The sequence below is a fragment of the Cydia splendana genome, chromosome 13 (assembly GCF_910591565.1).
Source record: "Cydia splendana chromosome 13, ilCydSple1.2, whole genome shotgun sequence".
Lineage (NCBI taxonomy): Eukaryota > Metazoa > Arthropoda > Insecta > Lepidoptera > Tortricidae > Cydia > Cydia splendana.
The window spans coordinates 14,012,693-14,032,607 of NC_085972.1; the positions used below are offsets into that span (position 1 = coordinate 14,012,693).

Consider the following 19,915-nt stretch of genomic DNA (forward strand, 5'->3'; position numbering starts at 1 on the left):
CCAAGTTAATCTGCACGACATCACGATCACATCGCAGCGATCACTCATCCCACATGTAGCGAAGCGTTGTAATAGAGCCTTGAACGGGTTAACTCTCACTGATTTCCGCCTACGGCCTTTGGTTCTGTATTACTAATACTTACTTAGAGAATCGGCTATAGCTAACCAGAATAATGGCTTCTGGTAACGCGGGGTTGTTACGAGAGGCCAATTCGAACATTATTAAATGATGTCATTTTCATATCACTCACAGTGCATCTCACTCGTACCTATTACCTACTTGCTATATTAGAGCAAGAAAGTTGAGTTGCAATTGATGATGAGTGCTGAAATATCAACTTTTTAATTTCGTATATGTATAGGCCTTCAGATTACGTGGTCATGGTCACACATACACAACGAACGCCATTACGTACCGACTTAAAACTAAAAAAAAAATCTTTTTTATTGGCCTAAAATGACAGATAGACGGACGGACAATGGATAAACATCCATATTACTAAGCAGTAATAGCGTTACGTTTATGTCTCTTAGGGTAGGGAATTCCCATGAGCAGAGGCGATGCGCATTGCTACCAATAGGAATATCAAGCCTGTGAGCGTGCCGCCGTTGTCTCTATGCTAATTTACTTACAAAACTGTATCCCCGGTTTTAAAGCTATGCCGAGTAGCGTTTCGAGTTGGCCTTCAGAGATATTTTAACTGTTTTGGCCTTACTTTCCTGTTTTTATTACTAATAACCATTTTTGGTCAAAATCGCGTGAATTTCAAGTGAATAAAAAGTTTATGTTTATAAACTATATTCTTAAAGTACGCCTTTTTGATATTACAACTTTTTTATCCTATACACACTCTGATTGTGGAATAAACTTTATGTCATGATATTCTTAAAGGAAGAGGGTTCTTTTAAAGAAGAAGTATACAATTAATATGCTGTAAAAGCTGCATAACTGTTTAGAATCAGGCAAGCTATACGCTTAGTGCAACCGATTTATTAGAGAAAAAATAACTGAGCGCACATGCAGGTCACATTACATGACAATTCGCGTTTAGATTGTCTATAACTCTATACTAATAGGTATATGTCTGGATAGGTATAATCAGGTTTAGATTTGCTCATACCTTTGAATAGCGCGCTTTGTACAGCACTAATTAGTAATCATTACTAACTTTAGCTAGCACAGCACAGTTAAGTGTTGCGCATTTAACCTCGCATCCTCATATTTATGTCCGATTCTCTACAAAACGTAAATGATAGACACCGTTTGGTTTGATTTTATGAATTCCATCCTTTACAAGCAATATAATATAATCAATTGATGAAAAGATTATGCCCGGACTGGGACAAATGGCGGACTCAAAGAGAGTCATATACTCAGCAGTGGACGATAACAAGCACATGATGATGATGACCAGAATTCAACAAAAACAAGCGTGTAACTAGTACGCATGACGTTCCACCTAATGGATACTAATTACGCACTCGAGCATAAGTTGCAGCGCAACGTTTGGATGGGATAAAAATACCTATAAAATCGTTGCGCAGTTCAATTATCGACCATTTTTGAAATATCTGTGATGTTGCGGAAAAAATAACTACATCACACAACGGCTGACTTGTCGGATTTACTCGTAAAAGGGTTGAAAGGATTAAAAGCATAGAAACGACCCCCTTTCCACGAAGCAATTAAAATCTGTAAAGGATTTGGGATATAAAAATGATGGTTCTTACAAGTTTTGACTTAATATCTCTACCACCTCTGGTGATACTGTAATAATACATAGGTACGTGTTTTTATTTTATTTCTAATTTCGAGTTATTCTAACACCATCCTGAATTATTATGACCTAAACAGACGAATTGATAAACCCCATTTAAACGGTACAAGAACTTGCATGCGATTTTCTTTACATTGCGGTACTTGTTCAATCGACTGAATTCATTGTACTCTGTAGTTGCCAATGTATCGAATAATCATGGAAGTTCTGAACCGTCTAAATGGTGCTTAAGTCACAACCACAAGTTAGATGGGATAAAAAATGAATGAAACTGCCGTGTAGTTCTTATCGATCGCCATTGAAATCATATGGTAGCATTTAGGTCACCTGCATACGTACCGGTTCTCGACTTTGACAAAATCAATACAATAATAGGCGTGATGGTGTCGCGTAACACTGTTCCACTATCACTATTAAAGACTGTGGGGCTATAAGAATACTTTATACCATCGCAATACTTAGAGAAAATGATGTATACATGTAAGTAACATGTTAGAGTCGGACCACGCTACGTTTGAATGCCAAGTACTACGTCAAGTATGGAGCTTATACGGATATGTATGAATTCTTACTGCCAAGTTTGTGCAAAATTAGCGTGGTCAGAGTCTACAACAATTGCGACGATGAGACTTGAAGTTGTAGATTCTCATAGTTTTAAATACCTTTTTAAAATGTTTTATAAACATACTTAAGTATACATATTATTCCAGCCTTTTATGTTTTGTGTAGTATGTGTTAAACCAAATAAACTATTTTGTATTTGTATTTAACACATCGTCAGTTGTGATAGTCGCCGAGAGTTAACATCACATCGTCTACTTGAGACGTAAACTACATAATTATAAAGTGTCATTCTATAGAACTTGCGAACTATGTAAACAAAAGTTACTAGTAAATTCATCATTCAGAGACAATTTCAATATGGCGGTTTGTTTACATAGTTAGCAAGTTCCATAGAATGACACTTTAGTGATTTTGATCTCTATAATTTTCCGTTTTCTTTAGTTACAGCTACATGTATTGGCATCGAAAGAACGTGTCTTCGGATTACATACATCTTTAGCATTTGATTCGTGTCTTCAATATTAGAGCAACGCTATACTTTGTAGCGTGCACCTATTTGCACGTCACGCGATTGGCGCCGCCAACATGATGTTACAATGTACATAATAGTTACATAAGTGGTCCTACGTCTCATGAAGTCGAACTTAACACTAGATAGAGCCGGTATCCGATAAGGCAAACGAGAACTTTTAATTTCAAATTTTATCAAATTAGCGTATACCTTATCAAAACTACACAACGGAACTTAATCGCGTATTTAAGTTTTAAGATTTACCTCCCGATGTTTCGAGGACGGCGTTGTCCCCGTGGTCGTCGGAGGTAAATCTTAAAACTTAAATACGCGATTAAGTCCCGTTGTGTAGTTTTGATAATGTTTAATAATCGTGAAAGTTTAAATCAATGTTTAGCGTATACCTAAACCATACTCAATACCAAGTGCTATAGAGACGAAAATACCTCTCGAAAGCACAAAAACTGGGAAAACCCTTAAGCGCCACTTGCACCAATCACTAACCCGGGGTTAACCGGTTAAACCTGGAGTACGATTTGACACTGGGTTAACGGTTTTAAGGGTACCGGTGTTATCGACACCTAATCGCTTTAAGCAGATGCTGCTTTGTTAGAGCAAAGAGGTCTAGACAATTGTTGACAGACTGGCTGGTTTGAATCTTGAATAGAATGTTATGACTGTTCTCTGTTCGAGAAAATAATATTGTCAGCGGAGGCTGTTCATATTGTTAATGTAATATTTTATTGTGTCGTATTTGATATTAAAGTATTTCGTTATACAGTGTTTTCAGTGATTAGTTTATAGGTGAGAGTAGTTCTGACATGCTCCGTTTACCGTTTGTAGTAAAACGGTAAACGGCTCCTACGACATTTGAAAGCGATTTTTCTAGTTGGCTAGATTCGGCGTCGACTAATTGGACACCCTTAATAAGCGAAATTAAATAAACTTACCACGAGGTAAAAGTGTCCTTTGTCGTAGTACAGCGTAGCGTGGTGCCGCGATAGCACTCGACATTCGAAGATGGTATTTGTAGGGCTGGGAGTCGCTCGATATACATTGCGTCCAATCTGTAAAAAGAAGATAAAGTAAAAATACAAATGTTTAAACATACGGTGATAAAGCAAACGTGCTACGTTTGTATGAAGCGAAAAAAATTGATTATATCAGGAACACTACGGTTCACATTATTATGGAGGTTTTGTTTAATGTAAGCGGTTCTCGAGGAGATTCTAACTTCAAAATTCGTCGTAGGAGGTTAAAGAAGAAAAACAATAAGGCATTCACTAAACTAGTTTTAAAAATGTACTCAAAAAACCTTCTGTTGTGTAATAGGGGCCAGATGGAATATTTCCATAATTCTTTTATCTCATATTCGGTAAAAAAACATAGACTCGGTAAATTGTTGACCCTGGCCCGCATTGTTCGAGTCTTCGTTGTTTGTTATTTGTTACCTAACAGCGAAATGTAAGTTACAACAACAAAGTTGTTCGTCGAACGTAGACATCACTTTCCAATAGGTATCAACAGGTGTCCCGCCTACGAGAATCGTCTTCAGTCACCTTCAGTGGGAGTTTCTATACAGATATGTAAACCTCTAATACAAGCGAAAGTTTTGTTTAACAAATTAGTCGCTTAACTTCAAACTCGGGTAAATCCATCTGTCAGATTAGGTACGCGATTTTAGTATTAAGAAAAGGTTACGTAGATATTTGCTGAGAGGGTCGAATGGATTTACTCGAGTTTGAAGTTAAGCGACACAAATATGATTATTAGAAGTCATCCGCTTGTATTGAAGGTACGCAGTATATTTTTATGGCTTGCCGAGCTGTGTCACAGAATAAATAATAGTACTAGGTACAGAACTCTCACTCACTCTCTAACAAAACGCGTCTGTTACGATCAGCACAGATATGGCAGCTAGGTGGCGACAGCGCCACGCGCGGCTTATGGCAAACCCCAAAATTGGGGCCGAACGAATGTACTTTTAGCTACCTGTAGCAAAGCGACGAAATCGCGGAGTGAGCCACGCCTGGCTGTGTGGTAACTGAGGCGAGTCTAATACTTAGGCCAACTAGATTCTTCAACTACGAAATCTACATAAACAACTTATTATGGCGGATAACACACTGATGCGATTGCCGGATGCGCCGCCACTAATGTGTGTGTTTAAAATAAAATATAAAACACGGTCAATCAACAATATGAAGTAGTAATCTTATTGTGTGTGTACTAGTGTTCTAGTTTTATTGTGAGATCTGTACCGCACTACACACACAACAATGACATTGCTAGTTCTCTACTCACGCGCAGATGATCTAGATATCTATGTGTAAACGAGATCTTTGTCGGAGTAAGAACAAGTGTTTGTTTACGTGTACGATTTGGGTTCAGTGTTTGTAATCACCTGAATGTGAATGCTACAAACTATAAATTATTACATATTGTATTTACACGTATCTGTTTACATGGTTATCTTAAATATGTTAATGAAACATATGTAGGTACAATGTTGGTTATTGAATGCTTCGTGTGCATTGCCCAACGCCGAATAGGTCAGTTGTTCGACAAATCAATAGTTTTATTGAAGGTGCAATTACGAAGGAAATAAATAAGCGGCAGGTGGTAATTGTTTGTATGAGTACTAACCGTCTGTCGAAGAAGGGTGGGTAAGGTAGTGTTAATGATTTTAAATGTTTAAAAACACTGGCTGGTTTCGACTGCGCACCCTAACCCCATCCCCAAGTAGGAGCGTGCGAGCAGTGTTACGGAAACAGGAGGGAAATTCGGTGATGTGAATTAAATAAAACCTTCTAATGAACAATTTGCATCAACCGATTGGTCACGAGGAGCTCACCTGTCGTATAAGTTCCATTTATATATGGAACTAGCGACCCGCTCCGGCTTCGCACGGGTTAGCAAATTATACACCTAAACCTTCCTCAAGAATCACTCTGATGATAGGTGAAAACCGCATGAAAATGCATTCAGGAGTTTTTGAGTTTATCGCGAACATACAAACACACAAACAGACAGAAGCGGCGGGGGACTTGGTTTTATAAGGTGTAGTGATGTGTGATGTAGCTAATGTATTAGAAGCTAAGTAGTTAACTATACCCCGTTGTTAGTGTTTTTACAAATTACCCTATTGGATTGGATTGGATGCGGATGTAATGTACCGACTAAGAACACATCCGAAAATACAAATGGACATTCACGAAATTTGGTATTTAGAGTTTGCTACACCTATAGAACTCAAGTAGTAACAAATAAGTACTTGGAGAACGCTGTCTCACCAGCTGTAACTCAATTATGGCTCATTTAGCGAACCGTATCGATGAAACACTTATTACAGGAACAAGGCCAGCCATTAGGATCTCATGGCGTCACTTCGGTATTGTCTCATTTTGGGCGTTGTTTATTTTTTAAGCTGTACCTTGAATATTTTATTTGGGGTTGGTTATTTATTCATGGTGAGTGCTGGAAGAGACTTACTAACATGATGGACAGACTTCAAGAAATTCTCAAATCCCAACTGACCAAGATGCACAGACATAGGTATTAGACAGATGTGATATAGCCAATAAAGTAAATAACTGTGGGTTAAAACCAGCAACCCATACATGAGGGTAATTGATAATCATGCCTTTCCTCAAAATAACAGGGAACTCATGGAATAGTATCAGGTGGGCAAAAGCAACTAGTCAAACCCTGCAACTCGTCATAAAATCGTCAGCCTACCTCGTTCACAAGGGAACTCGATTTATTTCGCGATGAGATAAAGCTCACTACCCGGCGCAAGCTAAAAAAGCTAAAAAGTGACACTCAAAACGGAATTATTTGCTTATCTATGACAAGGCTTAAGGAACTGAAAATAGTAGATTCCTTTGAAGTTTACGCCTTTCTTTATTTCGTAGTCGGTATCCCAAAGCTTGATATTTTCAATTCATAAACGTCACGGTTCTTTTAAAAAAAGCTTCTCGAGGCAACACGCCTAGCCTCCGTTGTCATTGTTACAGCTAATAGATATGCGCAGAGCGAGCGAGGCATTGTGCTACCCTCGTTTTGTAAGCACCGGTAATTAGTGAGTAGGGCAGAAGGTTCAAACAACGGGCTACGACCACTGATGGGTGTGTTGTTTGGCTTGTATCATGTTCTTTGAACTTGCTAGAAAGCGTTATTAGTAGACAGAGATTTTACTAGCACGAACGAGGCAACACTATAGTGGCTTCCTTCCGATATTTAGTTTATCGATAACTATCTTATAAGTTTCATATACAAAGGCCACATTTGGAAATAAATGAACAAGAATAAAATAAATATCGGAAGGAAGTCACTAGCATTGCCTCGTTCGTGCTAGAAAAATCTTTATGTCTAGTTATTAGAAACCAAATTTCTAACTACCTGTATAAAGCATATATGACAGTTTTATTTGATCTCGCGGCACAGTCCCATAACGAAAAAGATTTAAAATATTAAGGCGCTCTTATACTCGAGTTTTACGTTTTCAAGGGGGTGAAGCAGACGCGTGGTAGAACGGGCAGGCGGGCGCCCCGCGCGGCGCACCGCACCATTCCCGCGCAGCACGTCTACGTCCTTATTCTGACGACATCGGTATTCTGAATTGTCAGTTCCGGGATTTTTTCCGGCAATTAATATTGAATAAGATTTATTAGCAAATTCGAATTTTGATGAGTACTTAATGAAATTAAAAATGGTAGGTAAGACGGTGAGTGTAATTATATACAATATAAGTGTATACCGCGACAAACTGAGAATCTAATCAAATGATACCAAATTATTATGAGACAAAAAATAGTACTTACTAACAGACATTAAAAATGTAATAAAGCTAGACCAAGAAAAATCTGCAACGATTTTGATTGCACACGCAGTGCAAGTGTTATTTTAAACGTCAATCTTCTATGAAATTATGAATAACACTTGCACGGCCTATGCTATCAAAATCGTTGCAGACTTGGTCTAACTCTAGCAGTCAATTTCGGGCAAGTAGGTAGTGAAAATAAGGAAGAATACTAGCAAAGCTAAGATAATTTGTGGGACGATTGAGTTATGCATAGCTCCAATAAGTACATAAAATTAGCTGTCTTCACAAGAAAGAATTATAAAAATTTATAACTCTAACTGTAATACTTACTATTTTTCTAATTTTGAATTGACGAGTAAAAGTCAAGCATTTAAAGATTGTAATGACAAAAAACACTTCTACTTCGACATTCGAGTTAGTTAATAGATCAAGAAAATAAAAAAAATCTGCGGAAATAATTCGTATAATTTTGAAAATAGGCACAGTTATACCTTGTGGTGTCCAGATAACCATACTTAATGTCCTCGAGCTTAGCGGGTGTGCTGAGGGTGTAGGAGGGAGGGGGGGTGAAGGTCCCTTTTTTTAGATTTTCGTAAATAACTCGTAAATGGTGGCCAATATAAAAAAATCTTGTTAAACGTTAATAATCTACACAAAATTTTGTACAAAAAAGATTTAGTACACTTTTAGCAGGGATCAATATTTAAAAAGATAATAAAGAGAGAAAGTTAATTATATTAATTGCTAAGGTTCCTTGTTTTTATTTTTTCGTTAATAATTTGAAAAGTATGACTCATAGCAAAAAAAATCTTATACATAAATAATAAACATAAAATTTCCTACAAGAAACATGTAGGACACTTTTCGCTAGGATCAATATTAAAAAAATCCCGGGCAAGTGCGAGTCGGACTCGCACACGAAGGGTTCCGTACCATAATGCAAAAAAAAAAACGGAAAAAAATGCACAAAGAAAACGGTCACCCATCCAAGTACTGACCACGCCCGACGTTGCTTAACTTTGGTCAAAAATCACGTTTGCTGTATGGGAGCCCCACTTAAATCTTTATTTTATTCTGTTTTTAGTATTTGTTGTTAAAGCGGCAACAGAAATACATCGTCTGTGAAAATTTCAACTGTCTAGCTATCACGGTTCGTGAGATACAGCCTGGTGACAGACGGACGGACGGACGGACGGACAGCGAAGTCTTAGTAATAGGGTCCCGTTTTACCCTTTGGGTACGGAACCCTAAAAAGACAAAGCAGCGGGTAAGTTGTTATTTATGTATAAGATTTTTTTTGCAATGAGTCATACTTTTCAAATTATTAACGAAAAAATACAAACAAGGAACCTTAGAATTTATTATAATTACTTTCCTTCTTTATTATCTTTTTAAATATTGATCCCTGCGAAAAGTGTACTGAATCTTTTTTGTACAAAATTTTGTGTAGATTATTAACGTTTTACAACATTTTTTGATATTGGCCACCGTTTACGAGTTATTTACGAAAAACTAAAAAAGGGACCTTAGAAGTGATTATAATTGAATTTCCCGCGTTAATATCTCTTTGAATATTGATCCTAGCAAAAAATTGTACAAATCTTTCTTGTAGGCAATTTTATGCAGATTACTTATGTAATAGAATATGTTTTGCTATGCGCCACCGTTTAAGAGTTATTTACGAAAAACTAAAAAAAGGGTCCTTTAATATCAAATATCTCACTTCCGGTCAAGAATTCGATCAAGCAACCGGCAAATTCGGATTCAGCGGGGTCTAATTAGGTTAAAAAACCCAGTTGCCAAAAAGTAATACGATTTGCCAGTCGAAATCGATATTATGAAAAATATGACCAGTCTAAAATATTTGAATCCTGTATATCTATGTTTAAAAATTATTCAATTTGATTAATTTTATAGCCTTTTAAAATATGTTTACACAATTTATCAATCGTGACTGAATTCCGGATTGGTTAGGTTAGTTACTTGTTATAAAATGACAATATGACGGACGAATGTCTGAAATGTCACCGTATTTAAGAATTATTTTGCTTTTCTTCGTAAGCATTTTGAAAACATTGTGTGTATAACATATTTGCATATTTATACTGTGATTACCCATTTTATGAAACGTCCGCTAAACTAGCATAGGTCCGACGCCGACAGTGGTCACGGGCGTACTGGCGTGAGGAATGGGCGCAAGGTATTGCCGCGTAGGGTGTAATTTAGTAGGCAAAATGTTGAATTCATCAAATGATGAATGAAAACATTAACGTTTCGATAAAAGGACAAGCAATAATGAAGATTTACTTAAAAGCTATCGACTGAAGTAAGTTTCATATACATTTTCGTCGTAGTACTTCTAACATAAGGAAATAAAGACAGTGTTAGGCATGTTTTCAACTTAAGATTCTATCGAGAAAATTATGAGCCGTCGTGTTTCTGACAAGCGATAACGTAGTTCAAGGACTGAAGTTATACATACTAGAAAATAATGCATGAAATCCTTGTAAAAGTCTGTAAATATGGTGACAAAAAAGCGCATTTTACTACACACCGCGCCTTAAACTTCTGAAAGAACTTCCGGCGATCGTTCAGGAAAGTTTATAAGAAGCCTTGAAACCTTTAATTCTAGACAAAAGTTTGAAAATTAATTTTAAGAAAGGACAAATCAAGTAATTAGCCAATAGGTAGGTACGATGCCGACTTCTAACAAAACGTAAACGTATTGACGGGAACCACACCGATCTGAACTCCTATGACGTCGGCGAGCATTCAAACAGCTGCCCCAAATAACGCACGTTGAGACAAGCTACCTATTAACATTGCACCACCGTTTACGAGACTTCAGAATGGCGTTCGATTAATGGAATAAACGACAAAGAGCCGGTTGCAAGTCGTAGGCGGAAGCTTCGGTATCTAAGGCATCTAGTGCCTAACCTAATACAGATAAAGCTACGGAAGTCTATTATATTCTATCTCTAGTTGTTCACTTATAATCGAAGATCGTAGTCAACATAACAAGGAGCGCCACGCCACGCTTTTATCTACGCTTGGAGACGGGACGAGTCTCACGATCAGTGGCGTGCACTTCATAAAGGCAAAAAGGCACTGCCTACCCTACTATAATTCCGATGTCTATCCTCTTAAACTACTTAATTTAATTTATACTTGATCGTACTATCAGTAATCAATATAACTTAAAACATTCTAAAATTTAATAAGCGCTCCATCTACCGGTTAAGCATTGTCATCAAGTCATCATCTATAATTCGACGCGACGAAGTTTACACCACGCGGCACTAGCGCCGCTACGTGCCTTGCACGGCAAAGACAGAAAACATTTCCGTCTAAATCTTTCTATGTGTGCCTTCGTCGTTACGCGGTTACAGTGTAGTGGGCCTTCCTATAAGTACGAGCACACAATTATACAAGTAACGCACACATTTAGACGCAATAGGCAGTGTCTTTCGTACCAAACCTAAACGATGATGGCCGAAAGTTTCCGACTAGTTCCGATGTTTACGTGACTATTTTAAAAAGTAGCATTTGCTATGGTAATTTAGTGCAAATACGAGACTATTTTTTTATTCGTTTACAGTATTTGGGTAAGTTTATTTACATTTTTTATTCGGTCGCCATTGTTTGTTTGTTTTGGTGAGTTTATGTGATAACAGTTGCCGGCAATATAAAGTGCGATTAGTGAAAAAATGGATAATTTTAACTGTGATAGTTGTACGGTGGGTGTGTGTGTGCAAACTATTAAAAATGATGCGTTTTCAAAGCTTTCGTTTAGCCAAAAAAAAACAAGTAATTGAAAAGGGCCGGTGTACAGCGGAATTACAACTAACGCAGACAAGTGGGAAAGTAACTCGCAAGTTCAATCATAAACAATACGATTCCTACTCGTGGCTTACGGGTTGCGCCCATAGCAATCGTCTGTTTTGTTTCCCGTGCTTGTTGTTTTCTAAGAGTAAAACGGTATGGAATGACGCGGGTTATGTCGATCTTCATAACTTTTCAACGGCAGTAAAAAAACATGACCAATCAGACAAACACTTAGAAGCTTCTCTTCAATTTCACACGTTTGGAAAAAATCGAATCGAGACGCGATTAAATGCCCAAATAAAAATAGACATCGACAGACATAACGTAAAGGTCGATCGAAATCGAAATATTTTTCAGAGGCTCATTGACATTGTTTGCTTCTTGGGAAAGCAAGAGCTCGCATTTCGCGGACATGACGAATCCGAATCGTCGGTTAATAAAGGTAATTATTTAGAGATGGTCGAATTGCTGGCTAAATATGACGGCGTTTTAGAAAACCACCTGCAAAATTCGACTAGCTCATTTACGGGTTTATCTAATCGGATTCAAAATGATCTAATTTCTAGTGTGGCGTCTGTGTTGAATGAAACGATAAAACGGCAAATAGCTGCCACTGATTTTGTTGCTGTGATGGTTGATGAAACTCCCGATGTAAGCGGAAAGGAACAACTGGTAGTAATTTTGAGATATTTTCACAAGTCGGAAGTGTATGACCGATTCATCAAATATGTCGACGTGAGTTCCGACCGCACCGCGCCAACTTTAAGCAGTATCATACTACAGATTCTGGCAGAGTTTGATTGTTTGTCGAAATTGATAGCTCAGACATACGATGGTGCCGCTGTGTTGTCGTCTGAACTCAATGGCGTTCAGTCATTGGTTCGTGAGCAATGTCCTCTTGCTCTGTATGTCTGGTGTTCTGCCCATGTTCTCAATTTGGTACTTTCAAAATCCTGTGAACGTATTCCTGAAACTAAACGTTTTTTTAATGTAATTAAGACGTTAGGCAATTTTTTTCACAGCAGTACCAAAAGACAAGACGATTACAATAAAATGGCAGACTTAAAAAAATTGCCTCGCGTTGCCGACACACGTTGGACATATAATTCACGTACCGTAAACGTCATATACAATTCTTGTCCACATCTGATTAACTTGTTGGAGGATATGGCAGAAAACGAAAACACCTGGGACGGCGACACATTGTGTCAAGTATCATCATTCTTGCACAATTTAAAAGAGTTTGAATTTCAGTTTTTACTCCGTATATTTAACGAAATTTTCGCAGAAACGGATATACTTTACAACATCATTCAAAAAAAGACGTCCGATGTGGGTTATTGCGTAAAAAAAATAAACGAATTCGAAGCATTCCTGCAATCATTTCGATCGAAATTCGATGCAATTTTCGAAGACGTTAAAAAAATAACCGGGCCACCAAAGCGAAAACGCAACGTTGCAGATGCAAAAACGAATTTTAAAAGAATTTTTGTCGAAATCGTAGACAATATATATAACGAGTGCCATGACCGTTACCGCAACATGAAAAATTTGAAATTTTTTCAGTTACTATCCTGCGAAAATTTCACAAAATATAACGAGAACTTTCCCACCGGTATAGTTAATGATTTTGTCAACGAATACAAAGCATTCAGTTTCAACGTAGACCGCCTGATAAATGAGCTTAAATGTATATATAAAACCGACGATTTTAACGATATGAGCACCTACAATATAATACAACATTTTGACGAATACGGATTAAATGCAGTTTTTCCTGAAGTCCTTCGACTGGCCAAATTAATTGTCACTGTTCCCGCAAGCAGCGCTTCCACAGAAAGGTCGTTCTCAGCGCTCAAACGCATTCACACATACTTGAGAAACACGCAGGGTCAGCAGCGACTGACCGACCTGTCGAAAATTTCAATCGAGAAATCGCTGTTAGCGGAAATTAAACGGCTTCCCAACTTTTACGACTCCATTTTGCAAATATATTTACAGAAAGACAGGCGAGTAGATTTAATATACAAATAATTAATTAACTTCCCATACTTCACAGCTCCCTCTAGTATTTTGGTCATTATTTTATAAAAAAATCTCTAATTAAACTTCCGACGCGTACACACACACACTACTGAATAACTTTAATTTAATAACAAAAAATAATGAAACCACCAAAGAAAAATGCCGAAAGGCCACTTTGATTATCCGTAAATTGATATGTCCATAAAATCAATCAGTCTTCGGATATTTGACGTGGTTAATTATTAGGTACGTCATTATTAACCGACTTGACAACAAAATGAAAACCATCACGCAATTCTTTTGGTAAGTTAGTAGCTCCCATTTTTTTTGCCTACCCAGTCTCAAATCTCTGTGCACGCTACTGCTCACGATGGAGTAAAATTTGGAGGAATTTCAGTATTTCTCGAGCTAGCTGCTTGCCGACAGCATTCCCGATTACTATCAAATCAACTTATCCATCAGGCTCACATTATTCTTTTGTACGAGGTATGTGACCGAGATAAAGGATTCGCTGATGGCAAATTGTAGATATTATTTCCTGCTTTTTGTGACCACGTGTACCACGATTAAGAACAATTGGGAGATGTAATAATTATGTTTCATCATTTCGTTGTAAAGGCTAAAAAGTATGTAAGTATGTTTGTCTAGCTGCTTATTTGACTGCTATGCTAAAAGCCCATCTGATCTCATTATAAGAATCGTATACGATACACAATTAAATGTAAACAATGCGTTCATTGCAGCAAATAAAGGTGTTTTTACATTGAAATAAATTCCTTTCCATTTCATACCCGATCAAGTGTTATACCTTGCATCATGTCTCTGTTATAAATTCTAATCATGCTTGCGATATGTCTATGACGGACGGTCTACCGTGTTATTCAGAAATCATATTTACCGTCTAGAATATCTTGACATAATATTAAAGACGACTATGTGTAATCGATGTTCACGCTTTGACTGGTTTCCTGAGATGCACCCTATAAGCGTTGCGAGTATAATAGCCGGACTGCACGCGAATAGTCGTCGATTATGCACATAACTAGGATGTAAATCACTTCGCATTGATGATCGAATGTAACGCCAATGAAAATTTATTGATTGCTTAATTATTTAACCAGGAGGTAATGTAAAAACACGAACCGATGTGCAAATGTTGTTCTAAAACAATGTAGTACGCCAAAAATTAGCTTTACTAATGCTACAAAACATTACGGTATTTGGCAAGTTAAAATAAACGCAGAACCGTATACACCTGCAGCACATTTACGAATATTTTATGGATAATACGTTTTCATATGTACTGGTACTGGGTGACAATTCATTCCGAATAAATGTAAGATAGCAATTCCTATCCTAAGCTCTGTTGTACTGATTTTAATAGCATAGAATAGGTATAACTATTACATATATTGTCAATTCTTTGTATGCATTCTCCCCTATGGGGTGCCATGGTTACACATTTGTAAAACAAAACTTGTAATTTTCCTGAAATGGGCCCCATCTAGTGCGTATAAAAAAGCTAAATTGCACAACCGTCAAATCGTATTAGGTCTTATTTGGCTTCACGCTGAATAAGTATAATACCTACGCGATTGATTTTTCGGGTACTTTTCTTCGTTCCTACACCCTAACTATCTATCTATCGAGTAACCCACTCAATCTACTGCGAACTTATCCGTAATTTGCTCCTTCCTCGTGTAGGTAGGTATAGCGCTTAGTTCATTGAAGAGCAAATGTGTGGTCATTTTAGAATGCTAGATTACCGCGTTTACATTTGTCAGTACAGTAGGTACCTACGCCACCTACGGAGGTTACAAACATCAGAAATTTATTTCAAACTGAAATTTCCATCATCTTGTCAAAATGTAAAGGAATAATAACGTTCAATGCCTGCCCCTGCGCTGCTGTAGGAGAATCAACTACATACCTAGTTTGCGGGGTGGACGCGTCAGTGGGTAGGTAGCAGTGTTGGCCGAAAGTTAATTCAAATTGAAAATGCTGGCCATTAACCATTATAAATTGACTCGTAAACTGTAATCGTCCGTTACGGTTTAAGGTTCAATTTATAATGGTTAATGGCCAACATTTTCAATTCGCATTAACTTTCGGCCAACACTGGTAGGTAGATTAATAAACCTTAATCATGACTTAAAAATATTTCCTATATATTTTTCAATTAAAAAGGCGATAAAAAAATAATGCTTATTGGGAAAGCCAGTTTTTTTACATAATAATTTTTAACCTGTAATTTTCCTCAAAAGAGACGTAGTACTGATAAGACAGGCATCCGCTACTAGCGGCAGATGTCCAGAAATAGCACAATTTAATCTCATTAAATTTAATTGCCAATGCACAATTGTCTCGAGTACTTCGGGTCACGCTGACTCAGGCAGGACTAGCACAGTTCGCGTCAATAAAATGTACGCATTTTTGGCCTTATTGCAGTGCAATAAAGTGCAAACGTGTAAGCTTATATTTGGAGTTGAACACAGTATGGTATGCAATCAAAGGTCAACTAGTTTTAGACTTTAGTACTATTAACATAGGGGCTAAAAGTGTATTGTGTTTACATTGACTACAAACGCGCCTGAGTTGCATACTTAGAGGAATCACTTACATGCATAGGGAGACGCGGTTTGAAACGTTAATAAGGATGGCGAGCCGACTTGGCTCTTGTATTTTTTATTATGACTATTGAATCAATCAAAGCTTTGGTTGCTTACTTTGATTAGCATTTCAAATTGGAAGGCTGGTCAGTTCTATTTTGATTGAGGTCAATAACATTTTAACAGTTACATTGGTACCAAATAATAATAGTCCTTTATATTGACATCAAAACAGGAGGGCTATGTAAATTCATGAATTTATGTACAGTAAAAACTAAAATATCTAAAAGCAACAAAATGCACCATTCCTACCATAAATTTAGTTTATATTTATGTTCATCACAAAAAAACTGCAATATTAACTTGTAAATTTTAGCTAGGTTTTAAGTAGATGTGCTTTGTGTGGAAAAAACTGATTTAAACACATAATTTTGATTTGATTTGTATGATATACAAATAGAGATGGGTCGCGGGTATTTACCCAATTTACCCACCCAGGTAAATACCCGGTAAATACCCATCTACCCGGTATTTACCCGTATCTACCCCGTAGATTCATTTCTTGTTGCACATGTCGATTTGTGTTAAAGTGGAGATATAAACCGAGTTAATGGCTGTAATTATTGTGTGTCATTTAAAATGAAATGATTTAGTTGCAGTTGCAGTTGTAACTAAGGAATTTTTAGTACAATTTTAATAAATATTAAAAAAGGCCGTCATAAGAGTATTTTTATTAGACTTGAGTAAATTATCGTACTTATACGTTGATAACACACATTCCAACTTCGGTCGGCGGGGGGTGTGGTTGGGGGGAGGGGGGAAAAAGTGAACTTTTTCATATTTCTTGGAATCTGTCATTAATATCGAAAAGTGTTGTATGTACAAACTAAAGTAGACATAATTTTCTACAAAAAAGGTTATATACATTTTTGTCCTAAAACTAACTGTGTTTGACTTATAAGCTTCACAAGTTGGGATACTGCACAATTTTTTTTTATTATCATTCATAAGTATTCTTTATTTTCATTTTTCTAATGTATATTAAAAGCATTTTAAAACATTTCCGGAAGCCAGGGAATGATTTTACACGATTTTCATAATTGGACTGATATGTTAAAATCGAACTTCACCTCATAGCAACCTTTTCGTAATTAGTTTGAACATACATTTTATGTAACATTGTAAAAAAATACTTAAATTAATCTTATTTATACTCACATACCATTAAACACATCAAATTTAGAAGAAAAACGAAAATACCCGCGTATCTACCCGCGGGTAGGTAAATATCGGGTATTTACCGGGTAAATACCCGCTCTCGGGTATTTACCCGGGTAGTTACCCATCTCTATATACAAACAGAATTAAAAGAGAGTACTCCCATTTCACCCCTTCCTGAGGTTTTGCCAAAATATGATTGGAAAATATTACCCTAACATAAAAGTGAAAATAAAGGAATATATACCTACTGTGAGTATTGAGAAACATCAAAGGCATACATACCTAGTTACCGGAGATAAATCCTTGTATGTACAGGCTCCAAATACTGATAAATTCTTATCAATTGTACACTCACAGATTAGGACTGTTGTGAATTGTAATACTAGATTAAAAAGATTCAATGAAAATGCTTGTTTAGCTCAAAAATAAATTACTGATATATATCCTTATGCCTGAGGACTCCCTATAGCTGAAACTATCTTCTGCAGTGAGATTTAGCCTATACCCAGCAGTATCCTAATTTAGGGTCATTGAGTCAGTTTACCATCCAGTGCCTGTTTCCGTCCACTTGGGGTAGTTGCTACAGAATTGCACATAATTTGAATATATGCCTATATATTCAAGAAATGCGTAAAATTTGAATATATACCTTTATGATCCACAATTATTTGTAGCAACTACGCCAAGTGGAGGGAAACAGGCACTGGACGGTGAACTGACACAATGACTAGTGATGGTTATCTCATCAATTTAATTTTAATGTATCTAAGGGATCCTCAGGTAAATTATGATCTCAACAAAAACAATGTGAAATTTAGCTAAGTTCAATATTAAGAATATGTGTCATTATTAACTCGCCGACAAAAGAATTGAGATCTATATGGGTGCCAAGTTCTGTGCTTTGTAGAAAATCGTGAAATTATAAAGGATTTGCCTTGGTTAGTTTTTACCAATAAACCAAATTTTAGAAAAGTAATGTAACATAAAGTAACTGACTAATATATGTAAAAAACCTAGCCTATACGTAAAAACTGGCCAAAACAAATCCTTTTTAATTTCAGGATTTTATTTAAATGATTCCATTTTAAGCAATTGTATATTATTATAAGGTGGGTACCATGGCAATGGACAAAAAATTTCATAATAAGAAAAAATAATAGAGTATGTGATATCTATACATCAATCTAAAATTTATAATATGAATAACTATTTGAATCAATGAAAAAACCAGGTTATAAAAATTATCTTGGTTCAGTTAATGCAACCAATCTTAACAGGTTTAATAAGAATACAGCAGTGACACAACAAATCAAACACATTCAACGAAAAGTAGGTATAAGCCAAAAATACACTTATGTTTACTATGAGATTTTTGATAGGAGATGTTTAGTGTCAGTGACCTGAGTGCCAATATTTTTAGAACAGACAAGTGTTTGGGAATACTTGCCTTGACAGGTTGCTCCAGTGTGACCCTTCTCTCTTCAAACGGCAAGGAGTTGGAATGTGGAACGAACACCGCTTTGGGCACCCCTATCTCCTGGTTGTTAGGGGGCTCTGGGCCTGGTGCCCAGTTGTAATCCATATTTTTGATAGTGCTCGTGTTGTACACCGGCTTTTTAACTTTTCGCTTTGCTATCACCATCGCACACAGCACTCGTCAGAGCCCGCACCCGCGCCGCGCACACCCTTCGTCGAGACGCTCATCGAGGATCCTGCCCGACTACTCAAGCGCTACCAGGTGAAAGGTCTCCTCACTGCCATCTTGACGGTCAAACGATAATTATCCCAAGACAACTTATTTATCCTTCGCGAAATGATTACGCTGAACTTACGCAAACACTTTTATTTGTAATGAAACTTGATTCCTTTCGTCTAAGTACGGCCGAGACGATAAATATAAAACTAAATTCTTCAATAAACTAGCAAAATATACTACACTCGAATCGAAATCATTCTTTTAAGAACTCATAGTGCACATTTGCCCGAATATAATTTATAAATAATTTTAGTAGGGCGTCAATCGAAATAGTCGTTCGAGGAACTTACGAAATGGGCGCAAGATCGGACACAAAGAGCATATAATCACTACGTTCTAAGAGGCGGAACTCCATAGTACGTTTTTGTCAAACGGTTCGTTTTGACAGGACTTGACTGACGTATGACTGATGAGCATCTATTCATACCAACATAAAGAAAATTGTTTATAGCACAGATAAATAAATATATTATCTATATATTTATCTATGGTTTATAGAAAGCAGTGCTGTGAAAAATCGATAATAGTGAGTTCTCGAAACGATAATAACCGACATGATAGAAAGTAGTGCTGCGAAAAATCGATAATAGTGACTTCCTAAACCGATAAAAACCGTCCTAAACTCATTCAAAACTTTTTATCGTAGAAAATAAAACACCTGTGAGTTTATTACAAACTTTATTAATTTCTTAAGTTCATACTTGGTATATACAAAAACTCATTTATTATAAATAATAAGTGTTCTAAAATGAATATAAAACTAAAATTAACTACAATTAAGATAACTGAAGCTAAAAATTT

General features: G+C 36.7%; 1 protein-coding gene across 3 annotated transcripts in view; it reads right to left on the reverse strand.

The window, feature by feature from the left end:
- LOC134796195 (sarcolemmal membrane-associated protein) overlaps positions 1 to 19,420 on the reverse strand; it is a 62,015-nt gene extending 42,595 nt beyond the window's left edge. The window contains exons 1-2 of one of the 3 annotated variants that reach the window (XM_063768216.1): positions 18,806 to 19,420; positions 3,804 to 3,920 (exon numbers count right to left, since the gene is read on the reverse strand). In XM_063768216.1, coding sequence (XP_063624286.1) covers positions 3,804 to 3,920; positions 18,806 to 19,000 — 312 coding nt within the window. In that variant the 5' untranslated portion in view covers positions 19,001 to 19,420. Of the gene's footprint in view, positions 1 to 3,803; positions 3,921 to 16,148; positions 16,290 to 18,805 lie in introns of those variants that run through there. The other 2 variants (XM_063768218.1, XM_063768217.1) reach the window with 2 other exon arrangements.
- Positions 19,421 to 19,915: the final 495 nt, after the last annotated feature.